The 23,633-nt window shown below is 35.8% G+C and overlaps 1 protein-coding gene across 3 annotated transcripts in view; it reads left to right on the top strand.

Annotated features, from left to right (window-relative positions):
* Positions 1 to 23,633, top strand: part of KIAA1958 (KIAA1958 ortholog) — a 178,069-nt gene that overhangs the window by 124,351 nt on the left and 30,085 nt on the right. Inside the window, exon 3 of one of the 3 annotated variants that reach the window (XM_030817630.1) lies at positions 4,886 to 4,969. The exons of the other annotated variants lie outside the window; for them this stretch is intronic. Within the exon in view, the coding sequence (XP_030673490.1) occupies positions 4,886 to 4,969 (84 nt within the window). The remainder of the gene's footprint in view (positions 1 to 4,885; positions 4,970 to 23,633) is intronic. 3 annotated transcript variants of the gene reach the window in all.

Below are 23,633 nucleotides of genomic sequence, written 5' to 3' on the forward strand. Positions count from 1 at the left end.
ATAGGATGTATAGTATGTTCCCCCCACATTTTGAAAGGAAAATAATATAAAATCTTGAAAATTCTATATAATCAACTGGTAGCATTGGTTGTTGTGAAGAGGGAAACTTGGTAACAAAGGGTTGAGATGAGCAGGTGCCTTACTTTCACTCTATACCCATTTGTAGCTTTTAGAAACTGTCCTATATGCTTGTATTGCCTGTTCAAATTTTATTAACTAATTAAAATCAAATGGATCATGATCCATATTGAAAAAAATCTTAATTTCTATCTCAGAACATATAGGTGGATATTTTGGTAAATGGCAGATCAAAAATACGCAAGTCAGTTCTAGGTGGATGGCAGATCAAAATGTGAAAAGTGAAACAGTAAAGCTTTTGGAAGAAATGGAAAAATCTTTCATAACCTTGGAATAAGCAAAATGTCTTCAACAGGAGGCAAAAACCATGAATCATCAGGGAAAGAAATTGATAAATTAGACTATATAAGATTAGGAATTCTTGTTTATTAAAATACCATTAAAAAATGAAAATGCAAGCCACAGATTGGAGAAGATATTTGCAATAAATATAACAAACATTCATATCTAGAATATGCTAAAAACCTCCTACAAATGGTAGGAAAAAAGCAGACAATCCAGTAGATAAATGGGCAAAATATTTGAACGGGCACTTCATGAAAGAGGATATCCAAATGAAAATTAAAACCACAGTGGAGTACCACTACATGCCCAGAATGGTTAAAGTAAGAAAGGTTAACAGTATTTAGTGTTGCTGAAGATAATGAAGCACGTTTTCCTCATGGTGGGGAAAGTAAATTGATATGACCACTTTGGCAAATTGTCTTTAGTATTATGGCTGAACGCATGATTTCCTATGACCCAGCAATTCCACTCCTATGTGTATACCCAAGAGAGGTGCATGCACATGATCACCAAAAGGCACCCACTAGAATGTTATGGCAGTTTTATTGGAAATAGCCAAAAACTGAAAACTAATAGAATGCAATGTCGTCCAGTAGAATGGAAAAATAAATTATAATATAGCCACACAATGGAATGTTGTGCGGCACTGAGGATAAATTATCTACAAATACACAACAATATGGATGAAGTTCACAAACCATAATGTTGAGCAAAAGAAACCAGACACAAAGAGTTTACCTTCTAAGAGTCCATTCATATGTGTTACAATAATAAGCCAAACAAAACTATGATGTTTCAAGTCAGGAGAGTGGGTTTTCTTGGTGAGAGCGAGTGACTGGAAGAAAAGGACATGAGAAAGGCTTCTGGGGTGCTGGTGATGTTCTTTTTCTTAATCTGGGCACTGGATTCACAGGTGTATTCAATTTGTGAAAATTAATCACATGCACTTAATGACTAGTCTATTTCATTGTATGTATGCTATACCTATTAAAAAGTTTTTAAAAGGAATGAGTCAGAAAAATTTCTAGAACTAGAGGTAAATGCAGAACAGTTGTAATAGTTTTGTATTTTATTGTCAGTCTTCTCTAGTCTTACTTGATTTTGTTAACTAAAAAACTTATTCCTATTACTTGACTTTAAAACTATTTCCTTCCCTCTTACTCATGTAAAATCAGTGATGGTGTCTTTACCCTTTCAACCTCCTCATGTAGCTCATTCCAGGCTATTAGGAAAGGATATGACAGTGTGACGTTTGTCTTTAGTTTTACTTTCCTGAAGATGGAATGGCTGTTTGTCAACTAAGATTGAGCCCCAGTAGAAAGGAGGGAAAGGCTTGGCTGAAGATGAGTTGAAAAGGTGTGAATGTGTCAGTCATCTTTGTGTGTGTTAGCATGGTGCTGAAATGTGAAGCAGATAGAGAAGTAGGAGAGCTTCACTCGGGACTGTGGCAGGTGACGACATCCACACCAGCATTCTGGACCCTTCCGTGGTTGTCTTCACCAGTTCCACTAATAGCAGACTGACTAATGCTGCTTAATTAAATCCAACAGACTTAAACTTTTTTGCTCACATGTCCCTTAAAAGAACTTTGAATATTCTTTACCACTCACTTACTTTTAAATTGACACCCAAAGGTTTTTCAACATGTTTCAATCAATTTACTTTTATAAAAAAGGAGATAGGAAACAGTGAATATTTTATAAAATGAAGAGGAGGAGGCCGGGCATGGTGGCTCATGCCTGTAATCCCAGCACTTTGGGAGGCCAAGGCAGACGGATCACCTGAGGTCAGGAGTTCAAGACCATTCTGGCCAACATAGTGAAACCCCATCTTTACAAAAATAGAAAAATTAGCCAGGCATGATGGCAGGTGCCTGTAATCCCAGCTACTTGAGAGGCTGAGGCAGGAGAATCGCTTGAACCTAGGAGGCGGAAGTTGCAGTGAGCCAAGATCGCACCATTGCACTCCAGCCTGGGTGACAGAGCAAGGCTCTGTCTCAGAAAAAAAAAAAAAAAAAAAAGAGGAGCAACTGTACCTAGAATCAGTATTTCATGATATGATTTGATAATATTAAATACCTTGTGAATAAAAAGCACACTGAATCATCTGAAAGAAATTAATAAAATTTTAAGCTGCTACTTTATCTTGAGCTTTTTGGTAGTTCTGCAGAATATTCTAGTTCTAGTTAGAAGAATCAACCTCACTAACATATAACCCTTCATATGTCCTAAATTCAGAACACCTCGTTCAGGCCCCAAACACTGTTTCTAATGGTAGATTTCACCTTTGTCAAAATATGCATAAGACAGGAAATGTTATGGGTTTAATTATTTAAAGACAGGAAATGCTAATGGGTAAAAATCAAAATCTTTTGACTTTGAGGAGCCAAACAAAATTTATAAATCAATACACCCCAGAGTATGTACCGTAGTAGGTTTGGGATGGCAACACGTACAAACTCGGTCTACATCTCAGACAAGAAAGTTTTTTAAAGATCCCATGTGAAAGTTGAGAACCTGGAAATTTTTCTCCCAAAGTTGTCTGTGACTGTTTATTTCTTAGAAAATCTTCGTTTGAAGTTAGAAGACTGCTGTGATAGATATTTGAACAAGTAGCCAAGAAAAACAGATGTGCTGGCCCCTTTGGCTTTCCATGTAAACAGTCAAGGAAGCCAGCATGTCAAATGGTTACATTCAACCTGTGGCTTCCATGTTTTTGATGGAAAGATAAACACCTTTATTGTTAATAGATAAACAATTTCATCTGGAAGAAAATAGCATGGCTAAAAGTTAAGTGTATTGGAGCATAAAACTTACTTTTGTATATTTGAATTTTGGAAATGTGATCCCTCAAAATGTGCCTATAAAAATAGGTAACTAGTGAATTTTTAGTTTATATTATTTTATAAAGTTATGTGGATTTTGGCAATAATGCCCTATGATTGTCATTTTAAAATAACATGGCTATTCATATATATGTATAGTAATACAAAAAGTAGTGTGTAAATAAAATTCAGCATATTAGAAATTTTATCATTGGATGTGGTAATTACAAAGACTTCCACTAAACAATCTTACAAGTTAATGTAATGTTTTTCTAGATAACATAATTAAGATAAACAAAATACTTTTACCTTATACTTTAGAAATCAGAAATTACATATTTTATGTTGTTTGAAATTAACCTCTGTATTTGCCTCTCAACAGTCAATAGGGTAGCCTGTTTTTTGTTTTTTGTTTTTTTAATTTGTATGCTTTCTTTAGGGTTTCTCTTTTGAGTTTCACCAGACCATGTCTAACATAATAGTGGTGATTTTTGACAAAATATTTTATTGTTAATGTTAAGATCCTAAATTTAAATTACATTTTACTGAAATGAAACCATGTAAATGATATAATTGAACTTAACTATTATTTAAAAATTGGTGAAAATAGAGTAAGATTTCCTGCCTAGGACACAAGCACTAGAACTTCGTTTCTCAGAATGTATTCTCTCAGACCTCATCATGAACATAGAGATGCTGGTTAAGATACAGATTCCTACACCTGCTTCGTGGTAATCTGCATTTTGATCGAGCATCCTGGATGATTCTGAAGCACAGGAATCTGTGACGACAGCTATTCTAGGACAGCATTACTTAATCATGGATGATCCAAAACAGAAAGAGGCACCTCAAGTCCTTGGTAGCAGAGTACAAATAATAAAGTAATAAAAAGAAACAGTGGATCCTGGAGACATACCCCGTTCTTTACATCTTGACTATAATAGCCTAATTCAAATGTAACTGTCCTGTCTTTATAGCTATGATGTTTTATCCTCATTACCCTCCAAAATACCAAATACTTCCATTCATCACTTATTACAAATGCCCTGCAATTACATGCAGAATGCTTATAAACTATGTTTACCCGAATTGCTGTAGAAGAACAAGTATTTAATTAACTGCCATAAAAGATCTGCTTTGTCATTATTAAATACAGATTTTTAGTGATGCATTAAAATAACAAATACAGATATTTTAGTTTAATTCAATAAAATGGAACCAGTACAACCTCTGTGTTCACAAATGAAGTGATTCGGAATGAGTTTGTCAGCGCTCATGGGGCCCTTGCACGCTGCAGTAGGATAAATAGCACATTTCTGTCCCACATTTTTCCTAAAGCGAAGGCTGTCTCTAATCTCTCTCTTTCGACAAACCTTCATGCGCTAAACTATGTGCCCGTGACATAGGAAGCCCATTTTGCTTGTAATGGGCCATATGCTTGTCTAGTAGATCATTTGTGAAACTGAAATTGGCTATTATAATGTGACAGGTATGTAAATAACATTTATCAGTGATCTCTGTAAAATTGATTCCTCCTTTCCCTTGTCATTATAAAAGGAAACTTTATTTCAGAGTAGAAAGTGCATTGTCTGAACTCATCAACACCCTCTCTATCCCTCCCCCCCCAATTTGTTGCAGACCAGGATGAAAGAGCAGCTGAGCTCAGCAGGGAGCAGAACGAGAAAACCATCCGGAGCACGCAGACCGCGCTCCGCAATTTCCGTGAGTTCCTCATCTCCAAGTATCCTTCTGAAACAAGAGAGATTTATGTCATCCCTTGCAAGGAGTTGGATGCCTACCTTGCCTCTTTCTTTGTTGATGCCAGGCAGAAGGATGGGTCCGAATACGAACCCAACAGCTTGGCCAATTACCAGTGTGGGCTTGAAAGGTACCTAAAAGAACACAGGTATGGCTACAGCATCACCAGGGATAAGGAATTCAAGCGTTCCCAAGAGGCCCTGAAGCAGAAGCAAATTGAACTCCGCTGTAAAGGAAAAGGAAATAAGCCACACAAGTCCATGAAGCTCACCTTTGCTGACGAGCTCATCCTGCGGAAAAGAGGACTGCTAAGCCGATATAATCCCGAGGGTTTGCTCAACCTAGTCTGGCTCAACAACACAAAAGCTTTTGGGCATTGCACAGGCTTCCATGGATCTACCTTAAAATGGGGTGATATCCGGCTCCGGGTAACAGAGACGGGTCTGGAGTACTTGGAGTGGATGGGTCAGGACACTGGAGACCTGAATGCCAAAACCAAGAGAGGGGGGACAGACTCCCGTGTGTATGCCACCCAGCACGCCCCACAGACCTGCCCTGTCCAGGACTATAAGGAGTATGCCCAGCGGCGACCTCCCGCCATGCGCTATGAGGATGCCCCTTTCTACTTATCCATCAAGCCAGTCGTGAACTTGGCGGCTCTGCATTGGTACAACTGCCAGGCCCTTGGCAAGAACAAGCTGGCCAAGATGGTGAAGACCATGTGTGAGAAGGGCAACATCCCCGGCAGGAAAACCAACTTCAGTGTGTATCAGAGCTGCAGCACCTTGTCCGAAGCCCAGAGCAACCAGCTCGTGCTGATCTGTAACAATCTGAGCCAGCAGGCTGCCCAGTCAGTGGCCGGCCACTCCAACAATGGCAATTTCATCGTTTCCGCCTCCTATGACTCTTCCTCAGACACCGCTTGACCAGGTGGCTTGAGCAAGACTCCAGTTTGGTTACTGTGTCCAGAGAAACTGTGATTATACACCGCTTCTCATTCCCCTTCCTGTGCCCTCAGTGTTAATTCACTTTATAAAAATATAAATATATAATATATTTTTCTTTTTACAAATAAGCCAATGGAGATAATTTAGTATTACTAACATAGTATTTATAGGCTTAAGACAAATGTACTTGTGGGTGATCAAATGTAATTACTATTACGGACTTTACAAAACCATATGTGGTTCTCAGGCAACACAAAGTAGAGAGGGAATTCTGTTTTTTAAAAACTGTCAAAAAGGAAATTGAGAGTCATCCTAGACTTACATGCCTGCATCCTCAACTCCTGCTTTTCCTTCCCACCCCAGCTCCCATTTTTTGTCTCCTTAATAAATGGCTTTATTTTTTTAATTTTTAAAATTCTATATTAAGAGGATACATTAACTTTACTGCTGACGCAAAACTGTATTCAGCTAGATCCAGAATATGAAAGTGTTGTATAAGCTCAACATCAAATTATTTACATCTTCTCTTTTTTAACTTAGAGTTTTAGCTCCTGTGCCTCATTTTTTACAATGTACGAAAATCTAGATGTTTAGCTAACATCTTTTCTTTTGGGGGGGAAAGGGTAGAAGGAGGGAATAAAGGTGCCATTCTTTTTGGGAGGTACATGATTTTAAAATAATATGCAAATTATAATATTGTGGCTAAAAAGACTGTTACGTAGCTCATTTTAACTATTGTGCTTGAACTTGGAAAGAATGTTTCTTTTTTTGTCCCTAAGAAATGGGTATAAATGAAGTTTGACAAGAAATTTAAGCCTACCAAAGCTTTGAAAATGTTGCCAAGCATTAGATTGCGTATAAAGAAGGTAAAGGGTGGAAAGTCCTACTAAAAATCTAGAAGCAGTAGTCGAGACAACAAAAAAACTCATCCTCTTCAAAGTTCATATTCCCTGAATTATTTACTTAGAAGCATTAAACAGTCTCTTTTCTCCTGAGGCAGGGCTGTGTATTTGACTCTGTAATTGAGATCCAAGGAATATTGGCACTCATTTTAGGTAACAATATTTTGTTACCAGATTTTGCTGAATTCAAAGCATTCTTGAAAATGTGCGAGATTTTTCTATAGTAAATATAAATGCATTTATCTGTGATATCCTGCAATTATTATAATAATTTTGGTTAAACATTTGTGGCAGTTTTTCCAAGGTCTTTGTTTTCAAGTCTTGATGCCTGTGGTGAATTATTAGTTAAGATATTTCAAAAATAAAATAAATTTAGACATTAGAGCCACAGTAAAGCTGAGCTAGGTCCTATTCTCTATAATCAGCAACACACATAAACTCCAAATCTTGATTGTTTTGTTGGACCTGGGAATTCTATTGGGAAATATTTGTTCTTCAAGGCATCCTCATAATTCACATTAGCTAGTAAGGTAGGTGGTATTTTGTACATTAATTTAGTGTATAACCAGGACAAATTTCATTCTGAATTGCTTTGCTAAATCATCACGGAGCTGAGCTCTCCTATGGTCAGGGAACTCCTTCCAACACCAAGTCATAAGCACATCAAGACCCGTTCCTCTAAGCTGTGACCTTTCATCTGGCTCAGGAGTGGGAAGTCAGCTGTGGACTTTGTGTGGTGGAATTAACCTCATGTTCATGACTTTTCCTCCATAGAGAAGTATTCATTTATACATCCAGAAACAAGAAGAAAGGGCAGAGAATGTCTTGCTTTATGTTTTTGTACTGATAATGATGAAAGCTGCCATTTTTGAGCCAGCACTGTGCTAAGTGACTTACATGGATCACATATGTAAGTCATAGTTACTAATCGTTAAAAAAAATAGGAAAACACAGATAAGGATAAAGAAAACAAAATACATACTCATAAGTCTTCTAGCCAAAGATAACTACTGTTAACATTTTGGCAAATATTTCTTTTGACATATTGCAATACTTACATATTTATTTCTGTATACATTATCTTAATCTTTTCAGCAACTTTGAAAAGGTGAGTTATCTTCATTTTATGGTCAGGTCAAGATAAGTCAATTAGGTCATAGCTAAAGAAATGGCAGTCTGTCATTTCACTCCAGAGTTTTTTTCTATTTAAGTTTCTCAGTACCAGCTCATCATTAATTTCCAGTGGTTTGATCCAGAGCTGGGGACACAGTGTCTTAACATCTCTGAAGGATGTCTGATCAAAAGGAATGCTGAGTGATCTTCCATGGTGGCAGCACGTCCTCTAGTCCTCTCCCACACCCATACATTTGGAGCCACAGAGCCTCTTTCTCCCAGTTCTCTTTACAAAAGCTTCCTGTTCTCCTTATTCTATAGTTAGTGCTTATGGCATCAGACAGCCTACTAGTTTAAGAACTCTTAAACTCTCATGTTTAAAAAAAGGTCTCTGTAAAACACTTAAAATGTTATGGTGCATTTAATTTTTAATTGACATAGTTTCTAAATTTTTGATATGTTTCTGACAGCACAGTAAGTTTGTCTTAAGGAAGAAGAGTAGTCAGCATGCACTGTGAAAGCAGAACTGGAAAATGTCAGTTCCCTATCTGTGTTTATTGAGGTACTAAAATGAAAATCTTTGTCCTGCTTAATCATATTGCATCTTCATTTAGAAGAACACAATTAAATTGAGAATGTGAATTATTTTTATTTATTTATATTTTTCTGTGATAACTCAAACCAAATAGGAACATCGTGACTTTTAGTTTCAGAAAACTGTTTTCTGAATAATGGCTTGGTAGAAGCCTAGCCAAATTACAATATCAGTCTTTTTTTGTTTGTTTGTTTGAATAGAGACAGGGTCTTGCTCTGTCGCCCAGGCTGGAGTGCAGAGGTGCAGTCATAGCTCACTATCAACCTCAAACTCCGGGGCTCAAGAGATCCTCCCGCCTCAGCCTCCCAAATAGCTGGAACTGCAAGTGCACACCATCACGCTCGGCTAATGTTTTGTAGAGATAGGGTCTCACTGTGTTGCCCAGGCTGGTCTTGAACTCCTAGCCTCAAGAGATCCTCCTGCCTTGGCCTCCCAAAGTGCTGGCGTTATCTCTTGGAGTTAATTACATTATGAAAAATCTACAACTACCTCTAAATTTTGTGTTTTTGTCTAAATGATACTGAGGAGATAGCACTGCCAGATGCCATTTTTATTATTTGGAATATTAAGAAAAAATCATGGTGCGGCAGAGGCAGATGTCAAAATTGCATGTATACTTCAGCAAAAAATCAACAGTCCAGCAGGTGTTCACTACAACTGAATGTGCTGCCTTTTCAGGCAATCCTGTGGCTCAAATAAAGCCATATTTGCAGTGCTTACACTTTAAGATCAATGTAATGTCATGTAAGAAACCCTCCAGTGTTCCTCACATGACTGAAAGTTTTGCACTGTCTACAACAAAAACACTGAACACTGTCAGCATTTGTATGACATAGCTGCATAATTTGGTCTTTCTACCGTATTCATGTGAGTGACTCTTGAAAACCATAGATGCTAGCCTGTTATTTAAAAAAAAACTACAATGTTTGAAAAAGTTAGAGTTAGGATATTTATTCAAGACAGCTTATTCTAGATTCCATTTGATATCGTGGTTATTAGGGCTGGTCTGAATATGACTTATAAATATGTATCAATAATTTAGGATATTTATAATTATTTTTCCCTATGGTTAAATTTTCCCTATGTTAAATCACTGCCTGTTCTACAAAGGGTAGTCTGAAAATCTTCTAGCATACATTTGATCTCTTTGGTTTTTCAATTAGATTATTGTTAGCTGAAACTTTCATAGCATTTACTTGACTAAATCATATGGCTTAGCTTCCAGATGTCATGAAATCAATGACTTTATTGAGATGAAAATTTGTAGTCACATCAACAAATATTTATTGAACAGCTAGGGGCCAAACTTGGAAGGGTATAAAGATACATGAAATAGTCCCTGCTCTCAAAGAATTCATAAAAGACATTGTAATAAAAGTTCATTTTTGAGAGCCCAGCAAAAAACTCTATGCTAATACTATTTTGCATAGTTTTCCAAACTACTTTGTACTCATGCAGTTTATCCATTATTTATTCATTGAATATGTTGGTCGCTGCGGAATACATAATGCTGCTTTGAGTATTTTCTGGAGAATCTTTCTTAGAGCCTGTTTTAAAATCAATAAAGTGAAGGCATTTCTGTACCATCTACTGTGTTCATGTAGGTGCACATATGCATCAGAATATGCAGATCTGTCATCAATGACTATCATCTCTTGAGCATTGACAATGTGCCATTGTACTGAGTGCTTTATAAGTTGTTTCACTTAATTCTCACAATAGTCCCATTAGATAAGTATTATTATTTCCCTTTTATAATGGAGGAAATCCAGAGAAGTCAAATGGCTTGCCCATATCACAGTTAATATGTAAGAGCATCCATATCTGAAATTAGATCCAGATCCCATTAAGCACTCTTTTTCTGCTGTAGCTACTTGTTCAAGAAGTGATTTGCTGTGCTTCTGTAGACCTTCTGAAGTTATAAATTATAAATGAAATCCCAGGTGTAATAAAATCATCAATATTAATTCAACTCCTCATTGATTGAGATCAATGTTAGCACAACATTATTTAGGCGCCATTACTGTAGTATTTTGAGATGAGATATTAAGCAATTTGTTTACCCCTGGTTACCAGCAGAGAGCAGAAGTTTGTGTCACTCTAAAAAACACCTAACTTTGTCATAGAGGCAAGTGTGTATATGTGTATAATTTATTTTTACCCCAGTTAAAGCCAAAACCCCAATTTCAAGAGAGTCCTTTATAATTCAGGCAGGGAAGAGGAGGGTCTAGGCAGAGGGACTGCCTATAAGCCAGTATTGATTGCCATTGACCAGATACTAAGTATGAATTAGAGGTAGACTGTGAACCTATTCAGATTTTTTCTGGTTCGACTATCTGCAGTTTAATGTGAGACAGACACTTCCGATCTTAATCAGCTTTCTTCTGACTGATTTTCTTTATCTATAGGAAAGGTGTATTTTGATCCTTATTTCTCTGGCCAAAATAAAGCTGTAATACTAAGCACCTGTAAATAAAAACTCTCTCCCATATGATAGAAGAAATAAATACCTAAGCCTAGGGAGGAAAGTCAAGGGGAATGTATAATTTCTTGGAGCAAGATATCTTTTAAAGCATTCATTCATTAAAAAATAGTTATAAGTACTGAAAGAATTAGCAAGTTCTCTATCAGCTTAATAAATGTTTCCCAAATAGAATTCTATTATTATACAAGATATGTCTCTGTACATCTACCATACAATATGGTACAGATAGACAGTGATCAGTTAAGAAATGCACATTGGCAAGGGCATCCTCAGTCGTTGTTTAATGCATGGTATCAAACATTGCTTTCCCTTCCCACTTGGATCTGGTTAAGATGATATTGAGTGCATAGCCTTTCATAAAGCAAAGTGATGAAGCTAGGATAGTCTTAGAGATCCTTGCCATCAAATAGAACTGGAATAAAGAAATACATCACAGATATCCTGTTGGCAGTTGGTGTATTTCTAGTAAATTAACAACAAAAGAAGAGATGATATTGATGAAGTACCAAGAACTCTAATTTTACTTTTCTAAACAGAAAAGGAAGACATTTAAAATTCCTCATGGTCCAGCCTGTTTGTAAATTGACCAGTTGGGCCTGCCAAAGCTGAGCAAAAGCTTGAAAATTATTTTTTAATGGCATTTTAATATACTTAAATTGAGTTCTTATGTAAACAATGACTTTTTTGAATTAGAACCAGAGTATTAATTAGGTCAGAGTCCCAGTTTGATTAGAATATTAATTAGGTCTGAGTGTTAATGTAAACCATTGTCTTTGTTGAATTATTAGTCATAGAGGCTAGATCTGGAAAGGACCCAAGAGATCATCTAGCCCAGTGATTTTCAATGCTGTGAAGAGTAGCAGTCACCACGTCCTCATGTAGGTGGGGAGTAGGGAGAGCAAGGAGATAGAAATAGCCAAGAGAACACAACCTCAAACAAATTCCCCAGAGGTCTCATGTTTCCTACCCCCTCCCCTCCTTCTTTGAGACTCACTAGACTGACTGAGCTGCTCTTCCCTCTGGAATGCATCCTTCAGGTGTGCTAGCTGAAAATAAAATTGGAAACAGTTAATCTGCCTTTTTATTTATTTATTTGTTTTTCGAGACAGGGTCTTGCTCTGTTGTCCAGGCTGGAGTGCAGTGGCGCTGCAGCCTTGAACTCCTGGGCTCAAGCAATCCTCCCAACTCAACCTCCCGAGTAGCTGGGACTATAGGTTCATACCACCATGGCTGACTAATTTTTAAAAATTTTTTGTAGACATAGGATCTCACTGTGTTACCCAGGCTGGTCTCAAACTCCTGGACTCAAGTGATCCCCCCACCTCAGCCTCCCAAAGTGCTAGAATTACAGGCATGAGCCACTGCTCTGGCCTAATCCACCCTTCTTTTACAAAAGAGGCAATCCCCAGAGAAAGGAGGTGAATGCCCAGGTGCTCACACCCTGTTAGGGTGTGAGCTTTCCCTTGTTAGGGTTAAAGCCAGGACTAGAACCAGGCACCCTGACTTCCTGTCCATAGGTAGAGTTTAGAGAGGAAAAATAACCCTATATTTCTACTTCTTGTTTTCCAAATTTTAATTGTTTTTAAAACCCACAAATTTCTCTTAGGAGTAGATTCAAGCTGCCAAGTTCCAATAGGCTGTTCTTGAATGTGACATTTCACTTTTCATTGTGTTGTGTTACATCTTAGTTATAGCAACTTTTCTTTTTGGAGTTTGATAGGAAAATCTGTAAATGTAATTGTTCTTTGATTCTAACGAACATCTCTCAGCCTACCCAATTTATATTTAGTTTTCAGTTATGGAGGGGAAACTACAGTCTTCAAGAATATCGATCCTAGTTATAGATTATGAACAAAAATACATTTTTGCTTAATTTGATATTCACTTGGATATCAAGCTACATGGCATCTATACTACTGGTTCTGAATGCAACCCACAATATTTTTTAGTCTGGCAAGTTTTAAAAATCATATTTAAAGTTTTGGGACATATCCTCAGTCAAAAGGATCAAATTTCTATCAACATAATTAGGAAGTTTCTGAAGTAAATTTATTTAGAGATAGTAAAGGGGAAAAACGGTAACTAAGGAAAGAGGCCTACAATAAGTAGATGTAGAAATACAAACTTACTTAAATGCAAATTATTTGTTTTTCTCATCTTGCTTACTCTTCTGAAAAGGAACTCAAGCATAAATATTTAAACATTTCACAAATTTTTATTTTACAAATCATATTTACCAGATCATAGTTGAAAAAAGTTCAAATTTTAGATGTTTTTTAAAAAGGTACAGTGTGATTTGTCTTTTTTTTGTAACGTTGAATTATGTTAGACTTCTAATGTTTGTCTTGATATTACACTGGAATTAGACAGCATTTTTACCATTACACATTCATTTCAATAAGAGCTTTGAAAATGCTTTGGCATTGTTTATGATAAGTAGAATTAGGAAGATATCAGCAATATAGATTCCTAACAGTAATTGTGTATACTGTATTTTAGTGATTTTTATGTCCATTTATTTTCTGTAATTCTTTTATAAATCCCTTAGTGTACTTCCACTAGATATTAATTTATAATTGTTTATTTATATTGGATGAAGTAGGAGGTCCATGTTTAGTATTAACCAACTCAGATTAACTTTATCTAACTGAACTTTTATATCTATAACCCATTAGATTGTTACAACTTTTTAAACAGCATTTATAACAAAATAACTTTTGTTTTATAAAGCATTTGTTACAAAAAAAAAAACACCTTGCCAAAAATCATTACGATTTCTATGCATTGTGTAATATTCAGTGATGTTGAGATTTTGCATGTTGTTATAGGTGCTCTTTCATATGTGTGTTTGTGGTGTCGATGTGGAGTTGTTAACCACTGCTGCTATCACTTATTGTAGTTAAACTGAAAAACTGTGTTAAAAGGCTGTGCCAGTCAACATTTCTATGTGTGACTTAAGTAACTATGTACTTCATTGTTTAATATTTTGAGCCAGCACTTAGTGGCCTCTACGGAAGGAAATATTGTAGTTGTCAAAGTGGTGCCAAACTTGAAAGTCTTGTGTCATATTTATAATTCCAGGCCAGGTCAGCTTTTCTTCAACACTTTCCGAGCTCTTTGAAAGCAAAAAACATTTGCAAAAAGAGAAAGAAAGCAAGAATTCTGAACTTTTCTAATACTCTCTCCTCTAGAATTTTAATATTTTTTTCTTTTGATATTTGAGTATCTTACAGAACAATCGAATGACGAGCAGTAGAATTTCCCTTGATCTGGATATTTTTAGGCTGAACAGTGTAATAGCAGAGGACTATGAGGTGCATACATTATTTTTGTTGGTTATCATGGCTTATTGTTTGAATTTCATTTAATAAGAATATTCAGGCTGGAGATGGTGACTCACACCTGCAGTCCGAGCACTTCGGGAGGCTGAGGCGGGCGGATCACCTGAGATCAGGAGTTCGAGGCCAGCCTGGCCAACATGACGAAACCCAGTCTCTACTAAAAATACAAAAATTAGCTGGATGTGGTGGCTCACACCTGTAGTCCCAGCTACTTGGGAGGCTGAGGCAGGAGCATCACTTGAGCCCGGGAGGTGGAGGTTGTAGTGATCTGAGATCACACCACTGCACTTCAACCTGGGTGAGGGAGCGAGGCTCCAACCCCCAAAAAAAAGAAAAAAGAAAAAAAGAATATTCAGTAATTTTATTTCCTTTATTAAGAACCATTGAAACCTCACAGTTCCCACTTGTTAACTTTTACATTCAGCATTTACACAGACTTACTTAACATACTTTGTTGCCTTATGGCCATCAGGATTTTTTCATGCCCACCTGTCTAGTTTGGTACCTGGTGTTTCCATCTTGCCACAGCATTCCAAACAAACTGAAAGTAAAGAGAAAATTGTTTCAACAGATTGACTCTACTACACATTGTTAAAATTTAATATGGGGGAAATGCCACTATACTTTTATTCATACTCTTAAAATGAGTAGGGGGAAGCTGTCATAAAGTGTTAAGAAAAGAAGGCTGCTTCCTGAAGAGCCTTTTTGCGAGAACTCCACACTTGGTGCAGGGCTTCCTTCTGTCAGTTCAATGGGCTTATAATTACAAGATTCCTTTAATAAAGGGGTGATCTCCTGAATTACATAGAAACTTTCTGTGTGACTGTCAGATTTGCAGCAACAGCCAATGCTGTATTTGGACACATTGCTGATGAAATTACTGATTTAATTCTAAGATTATCGAAACTAATTCATCAAGGTCCCCACCACTTCTTTGCTTAAAGGAAAACAAAGGCAGATTTTAACTGTGAGCCTCTTCTCTAGAATATGCTGTAGACATTTGCCCCTCCATGAGGTGATAAAGCAATAAAAATAAATTTAATTATGTGTGGTCTAAAGAAGTTCTACCTCTGTCCATTGGCCTCCAGAGTCACACAGAAGTATTTCTTGATTCCTACATCAGAGGTTTTCAGGCAGAGCCTTTGTACCAAGAATTCCTTTTATATTTTGGACACCAAAGATTATGGCATGATATATCCTGATGATTAACAATTTAGCAGTGGGCACATTTATTTGAGACCTGCTCTTGGATTTATTTCCCACCTTTGGGTCTTACGTACATTTTATATTTCTGTCCTGAGGCCTTTTTGCCTCGGGCAATTTTTAAATCAAATATATATATATATTTATTAGGTTTCTAATTTATAGAGTTTCCAATTTCTCCCATAATTTTAAATGTTTTCACTGCCAAAGTTAAAAGTAGATTTGCTAGATTAACCCCATGGTCAGTAATAGTTTGTACCTTTTATGTTGTAGCCTGAAAATGTAACTCTAACCCGGTAGGCCTGAAACCTTGTGGGAAGATGATTGAAAGGGTTTTAGATTCAACAGATTGACTATGTATGACTTATCTATTAAAATGAAGAACTTTCATGGTTTAATAGAATGAATGCTGTATTCAACAAGGTCTTCCATCCTTCTTATAAATCTGAAGATTGTGTTTAAGCTTTCTTTCAGTTTTACTCTATCCCTTGGAAGTTAATTGGGAATAAAAAGATTTATCAATTTAGTCACTATAATTGAAGACCAGGCATCTGCTTAGAAATACAATAACCACAATTAATACTTAGAGAAAATTGTTTCAACAGATTAACTCTGCTATTTGAAAAAATATAGTAGTGTTCTTTGAGGGTGCATTTACTTTTCCCCAAATTTGATAGATTGTTATTTTTATATACTTTTTCTGGCCACTTGGCTTTTAACTGATTAACATGAAAAAAGCACGTGCGCCTGTTTCTCTCAAATCATATTTTACAACTTTTTAAAAGCTGCTACAGTTATAGTTTGTGAAAGAGGAGAAAGGTGAATTGCAATAGAGGGAAATTACTGTGTCAAATATGTGACTGATGCTTTTGGTCAGATAATCTGCTGCCTGTCAATATTTGTAATAATAGAATTTTTTGTTAAGAGTACTCTCAGTTTCATCTTTATTTTGCTGCTCACTGATTTTTTACACTAAGATGTTCTCATCTTTGTCAGCTCACTGTTTTTGCTTCGTATTTGTCTGTGTACTTGTGCTCTAAATAAAAATCTAGTTTTATGTCTAGTTTATTCCATTGTGTGTATAATGTTTGCCTCTGATGTAGTGTAATTTTCTATTGTTTTTGACATTTGTTGGTACAGCCTAAAACTTATGGAAATAAGAAAAGCAATCCAATAAAGTCAACTAATGAGTGTCAACAGTGTCTCTATAATGAGAGCATGCTTGAGTCACAGTGTTTTGTCTGTATTTGGGCATGATGACCAGTCTTCATTCATTTAATAAATTGTTTTCTGCAAAGCTGGCTGATTTTTGTAGCTACAACAAACAAGTTAAACCACATTTTGAAAAACATGTTGTTGACCTGGACATTGTGCACTGGCCTCAGGATATACAGTCAATGCAGATGGAGCCAAGCAGCCCGTGTGCGGTGTTTCTAACCACTGAAGTTGGGGGGAAGCCCTGGAAGGGGAAGCATTGCACATGTGACTGTGCCAACACAGTTCATAGGGTAGCAACAATCCTTTAGTAAAGGATCTACAGTTGAATTAATCGTAGGCTTCCTGGAGCCCCAAGCCTGAAAATCCTGTTAATAGAAAAGAAAGCCCCACTGCAAACAGTTAACTCACTCGTTTTTGTGTGGAGTTCTGTTGGCCATTTTTCTTTACCTCCAGTAATCTCCTTGTCAGACACTTCTTAAATAGGTGCATAATTATACTAAGCTGAGGCCGGGCACAGTGGCTCATGCCTGTAATTCCAGCACTTTGGGAGGCCAAGGCAGGAGGATCGCTTGAAGCCAGGAGTTTGAGACCAGCCTGGGCAACAAAGGGGGACTTTCCATTTTAAAAAATAATTAAAAAAATTTTTAAATTATACCAAGCTAAGGAGATGCCATGCTCTAAAATTACTTATTTTTAGGAGAATCATTTTAGTCAGATATAATTCTCCATGTACCATTTATTACCTTTAGCACATATTACAGTGTTCTTTGAGCCGAATAGGAATGGTTCTCCAAAACTATTAAGTTGGTTAACTTCAGACACATTTTTTGTGTAACTAAAATCATTTAATAATGAAAAAACATGTTAAAACATCTGAAAATTCAACATCTCTCATACAAAATTACTTTGCAGAAATGCAAATGTTTTTCTTTCATGGCCGAATAGTCCACCAGTCTTTATTCACAGTTGAATATTCCAAATAGAAACAATGGCTGTATTTTTGTATGATGATAGATTATATAAAATTACAGGTAGTTACACCTTTATATTTTCATAGTACTTAAACGAGGAACTCATCTTTAAGTGTGCTTGCAAGTTTTACACTTAAAATGTGACAAACTTTATTTCCTTGCTAGGGAAAGAATATCAGAATTCAAGTTGAGTAATAACTACAAATCAAATAATGTTTTCCTTTTTTGAAGTCTTATTTATTTTCAATTTATTCATTATCTTTTGAAGAGGATTTGATGTGACTAAAATGGCTAATATGTATAAAACGCTTAATGTTGGTGATAGATCATCTCAAAAGATAATTTTAAAAGCAAACACTGAATTTGATGGCAAACATGTTTAGACTGAACCATCGAATAAAAAAATGGAAGGCCAGGTATGGTGGCTCATACCTGCAGTCCTGGCACTTTGGGAGGCCAAGGCAGCAGGATCACTTGAGCCCAGGGGTTCAGGACCAGCCTAGGCAGGCAACATAGTGAGACCCCATCTCTACAAAAAATTTTAAAATTAGTCTAGTGTGGTGGTGCGCACCTGTGGTCCCAGCTGCTAGAGAGGCTGAGGCAAGAGGATTGTTTGAGCCCAGGAAAGGAGATAGGGGATGCAGCAAGCCGTGATCACGCCACTGCACTCCAGCCTGGGGAATAGAGCAAAGAGCCTGTCTCAAAAAAAAAAAAAAAAAAGGAAGTAAAACCACCATTTGCTTTGTTAAGATTTATAATGCTCTAAAAATGCTAAGGCAGTAAATAGACATTTATTATTAATAATTGCTAAATAGTAATACCAAATAAGAAATAAAAATCACAGGACTCTTATTACCTATAGATAAGAACATTTAACATTTTGATGTTTTATTTTGGACTGCTTCCTTACAAAAATATACTTCAAAAACTAATCTAGTTGTATTTACCATTTTGTACGTTTGTAAGAGATCTTTAGTTTTTGAAAGTAGATTGTTATGTAGCTACATATTTTTCCATTGCGCAGATGTGCCAAAATATATTTTATAATGCTGTTGTTAGATTGGATTTGTTTCCAGTTTTTTGCTTTTATAACTTTGCCTTAAAGAACATCCTTGAGGATACATTTTTGCACACTTATCTGATTAAATCCTTCAGATACATTTCTAAAAGAGGAATTCCTGGGCTAAATAAAAAGAACATTTTATTTATTTTTCTTATATATACATTTCCAAAGTCCTATTGATTTTTATTACTTGCAAATATAATATGTTCATATTGCAAAACTTTAAGTCCCATGGAGCTAATCACTAACCAATGTGATGTGTCTCCTTCCAAATTTTTTCTACATAATTATAAATCATTTTATTTTTCATATAAAAATTGGAATCTTGCTGTGCATATTGTCCTAGAGTGAATTTTTCTTTTTAAATTAACATATTGTGGAACTGTTTTCATGTTAGCATGTAGAAGGGTAACACAATTTTTAATGACCGCATGTAAATATATATATATATATATATATATGCACAATTATTTAATCATTCATCTCCTGATGGGTTTTGGTGATCATCTTTGTTCATTTATCTTTGCACACTTGTGTATTTCTGCATTTAGTCAGAATTACCCACCGAAAAGTTGTACTGATGTAGACATCATTCAGTATTGGCTGAGAATGCAAACTCCCAGCAGCCTGGCCAACATTTAGATATGGACCTTTTTGTATTTTTGATAATCTGGCAAATGAAATATATCTCATTTTAATTATAATGCCTATTTTTTAATGCATTTTGTTATTTGTATTTGTTCTGTGAATAATTGCCTGTCATATCCTGGGCCCTTTTGCTAGCGAGTTATTTTTCCTGTTGGTTTGTAGGAGCTTTTCATATGTCCTTGGTTTATGTTTTATAAGTATTTTCTCCAGTTATGCTTAGTGCCTTTTAAAATTTGTTCAGTGCAGGATTTTCCAAATTTTTTCACATCTAATCATCTATATTTTATACCTTCTGTGTTGTGTTGTGCTGAGAAAGATTTTCTTTCCTCAATCCCAAAATCATGAAAATCTGTCTTCTTTAAGGAAACAGCTTTTTTTTTTTAAAAAAAGCCATTTAGATATGTGGATTTTGTGTGTGTTATGAAACAGGTACCTAAATTTGCTTTTGTTTTTGCTTTTCCAGCTCAACCAATTATACCATTTATTGAAGAATCCATCTTTCCCCAACAATTTGAATTAGAGTCTTTATTATACCCTCAGTTTGCATATTTGCAGACCTTTTCTGGATTATCTTCTGTAGCAATGATCTATTTGTCTATTTCTTATGAATACTAACTTACAAATAGTAATTTACAATTTAAATTATAGTGGTGTTATGATACTTTTTTTTTTTTTTTAGGGCAAGTCCTCCCAATTGTATTTGAAATTGCCTTCCTTTTCTTACATATTTACTTTCTTAAACTTTTGAAACACCCTAACAAGTAACAACAGAAAAAGGAGGGATTTTAATTAGAATTACATTTACTTAAAGATTACTTGAAGAAATTAAATATCTTTATAATATTGAGTCTTCCCATCTAGGTTCATGGTATAACTCTTCATTTATTAGGTTTGCATATACATTTGTAAAGGAATTTTTAAGGATTTTTAAATGTTTTCTGATTGAATTATACAATACTTATTGAAGTACTTATTATACTTACTGAAGTATAGCTTGATTAATTTTTGTGAAGCTAATATATTGCTGTAACCACCACCTGGAGGGAGACATAGAATATTACCCGAACCCCAGGAGCTTCCCTCATGTGCCCTCCCTTACCTCCCTAAGGTAATCACTGACTTCACCATAGAGTCATTTTATCTGTTTTTTAATTACATAAATGGACCCTTTCAATATACTCTTCTGTGTCTGGCTTCTTTTGCTTAACATTATGTTTGTGGCGTTCTTCCATGCTTTTGCATACAGTTCACTCCAGTAGTCCACTCCTTGTCACTGTTGTATAATAATTCATTGTATAAATATTTTATAATTTTATATGCATACCATTGTTTATGGGGTCCTAGGGTTATTTCCAGTTTGAGGCCATTTATTATTTGTTGTACTATTATGCTTTTATGAACACTCATACATTCATGATATGTACATGTTTCTGTTGGGTATATATTTAGGTGTAGGATTACTGAGTCATAGAATTGGTGTGTGTTCAACTTTAGTAGATACTGTCTATATTAGTGTCCAAAGTGGTTGCACAAATTGACGCTTGTACCAACTTAGCAAGAGTGTTCCTGTTGCTCCATATCTTCACTATCACTTGATATTTGCAGATTTCGTTTTCCATTTTAGACATTTTGGTGAGTGTATTTTAATTTATGTTTCCTGGAATATTAATATTTCTATGCAAGGCCCATTCGTATTTTGTCCTTTTTTTTTTTTTTTTTTTTTTTGTCAGATGGAGTTTTTCTCTTGTTGCCCAAGCTGGAGTGCAGTGGTGCAATCTTGGCTCCCTGCAACCTCCGCCTCCTGGGTTCAAGCGATTCTCCTGCCTCAGCCTCCCGAGTAGCTGGGATTACAGGTGCACACCACCATGCCCAGCTAATTTTTTTGTATTTTTAGTAGAGACAGGGTTTCACCATGTTAGCCAGGCTGGTCTTGAACTCCTGACCTCAGGTGATCCGCCAGCCTTGGCCTCCCAAAGTGCTGGAATTATAGGCATGAGCCACCGCGCCTGGCCGTTTTGTCCATTTTTAATTGGACAGTCTCCCTTCTAAATGATTTTTTTCCTTTTTAAAAAACTTTTAAGTTCAAGGGTACATGGGCAGGTTTGTTACATAGGTAAACTTGTGTCATGGGGGTTTGTCCTTCTAAATGATTTTTCAGGTGAATGTACTACAACATCTTCTGCCACTGTATGGCTTGCCTTTTCACCTCTTAATGCTGCATTGTGATAAATGTCTGTTTTTCATTTTAGTGGAATTCTGTTTATCCACCTTTTACTTTTGGGGTAGTGATTTTGATCAATCTTTTACTTTAGGTGTAGTGATTTTGATGTCCTATTTAAAAATGTGTGATTATCCCATGGTCATAAAGCTGGTCTCCTATGTTTCCTTCCTTCCTTCATTGTTTTATCAGTCACATTTAAGTCATGATCCATTTGGAATTTTTTTTTGTTTATGATGTGAGGTAGGGATTCTGTTTTCTCATAGTGTGTTGAAGATGTTTGTGTTTGTGTTTATGAGCTCAGTTGGCCTATAATTTTGTTTTATTGTATTTTTCTTGGCTTATTTTTATATAAAAGTTATGCAGTCCTATAAAAGAAGTGAGTGTTCCCTCTTTTTCTGTTCACTAGCAGAGTTTGGCAGTTGGAAGAATTTACTGGTGAAACCCATCTGAACCTGAAGTTTTATTTTGAGATTCTTTATTGTGCATGCGTGCGTGTGTATGTATATATATATATATATATATATATATATATATATATATATATATATTTTTTTTTTTTTTTTTTTTTTTTTTTTTTTTTTTTTTTTTTTTGAGACAGGGTCTGGCTTTGTCACCGAGGCTGGAGTGCAGTGGTGCAATCTCGGTTCATTACAACCTCTGCCTCCCAGGCTCAAGCCATCCTCTCACCTCAGCTTCCCAAGTAGCTGAGACCAGAGGTGCATGCCACCACACCTGCCTAATTTTTTTGTATGTTTGGTAGAGACGGAGCTTTGCCACTGGTCTGAACCTCCTGAGCTCAAGTTATCCACCCACCTCAGCCTCCCAAACTGTTGGGATTACAGACCTGAGCCACTGCATCTGGCCTCCATTTCTGTAATGGGTATAAGACTATTCAAACTTTGTTTCTTATTCAGTTTTGGTGAGTTGTGGCTTTTCTAGGTATTTGTCCATTTTATCCAAATTTTCAAATTGATTGACATAATCAAGTTGTTCATAGTATCTTTTTACTGTCTTTTTACTATTTGTAGGATCTATAGTGATAATTAACATGTTTTTCATTTCTGGTGCAATAATTTGTGCCTTCTCTCTTTTTCTTGCTAGTTTATCAGTCTTTTCAAATCCATCTCTTACATTACTTTTTGTTATAAATTTCTTTCCCATTTTATTGATTTATGTTCTTAATTGTAGTGTTTCCTTCCTTCTACTTTTTTGGATAGGTTTATTGTTCTTAGAAATTTCTTGGTACAGTTGATACTCAACTTTTCTTCTTTTGTAGTTTATGCACTAAATCCTGTTATTTTCTCTTTAGGCAATAACTGCATCCCACAACTTTGACATGTATTGTCATTATCATTCAGTTGGAAATATTTTCTAATTCTCACTGATTTTTTTTTCTTTTACCAGAAAGAATTATTTTATGTATACTATACATATATATATTTTTGTATTATACTAAATAATATACTTATTATTTAGAAGTATATAATTGCTTGTCAAATTATTTTCTTGTAATTTATTTCCATTTTATTCTACTTATATTAGAGATCATATTCTGAATTATTTAATCCTTTGAAATGTTGAGACTTGCTTTATGTCCCAGCATTTCTGTGTTGGTAAAGGTGGCATACATGCTTGAAGAAATGGGTATTCTGAAGTTGCGTGTGTCATTCTTTTTTTTTTTTTTTTATTATACTTTAGGGTTTTAGGGTACATGTGCACAATGTGCAGGTTTGTTACATATGTATCCATGTGCCATGTTGATTTCCTGCACCCATTAACTCGTCATTTAGCATTAGGTGTATCTCCTAATGCTGTCCCTCCCCCCTCCCCCCACCCCACAACAGTCCCCGGAGTGTGATGTTCCCCTTCCTGTGTCCATGAGTTCTCATTGTTCAATTCCCACCTATGAGAGAGAACATGC

Source organism: Nomascus leucogenys, chromosome 8 (assembly GCF_006542625.1).
Source record: "Nomascus leucogenys isolate Asia chromosome 8, Asia_NLE_v1, whole genome shotgun sequence".
Classification (NCBI taxonomy): Eukaryota; Metazoa; Chordata; class Mammalia; order Primates; family Hylobatidae; genus Nomascus; species Nomascus leucogenys.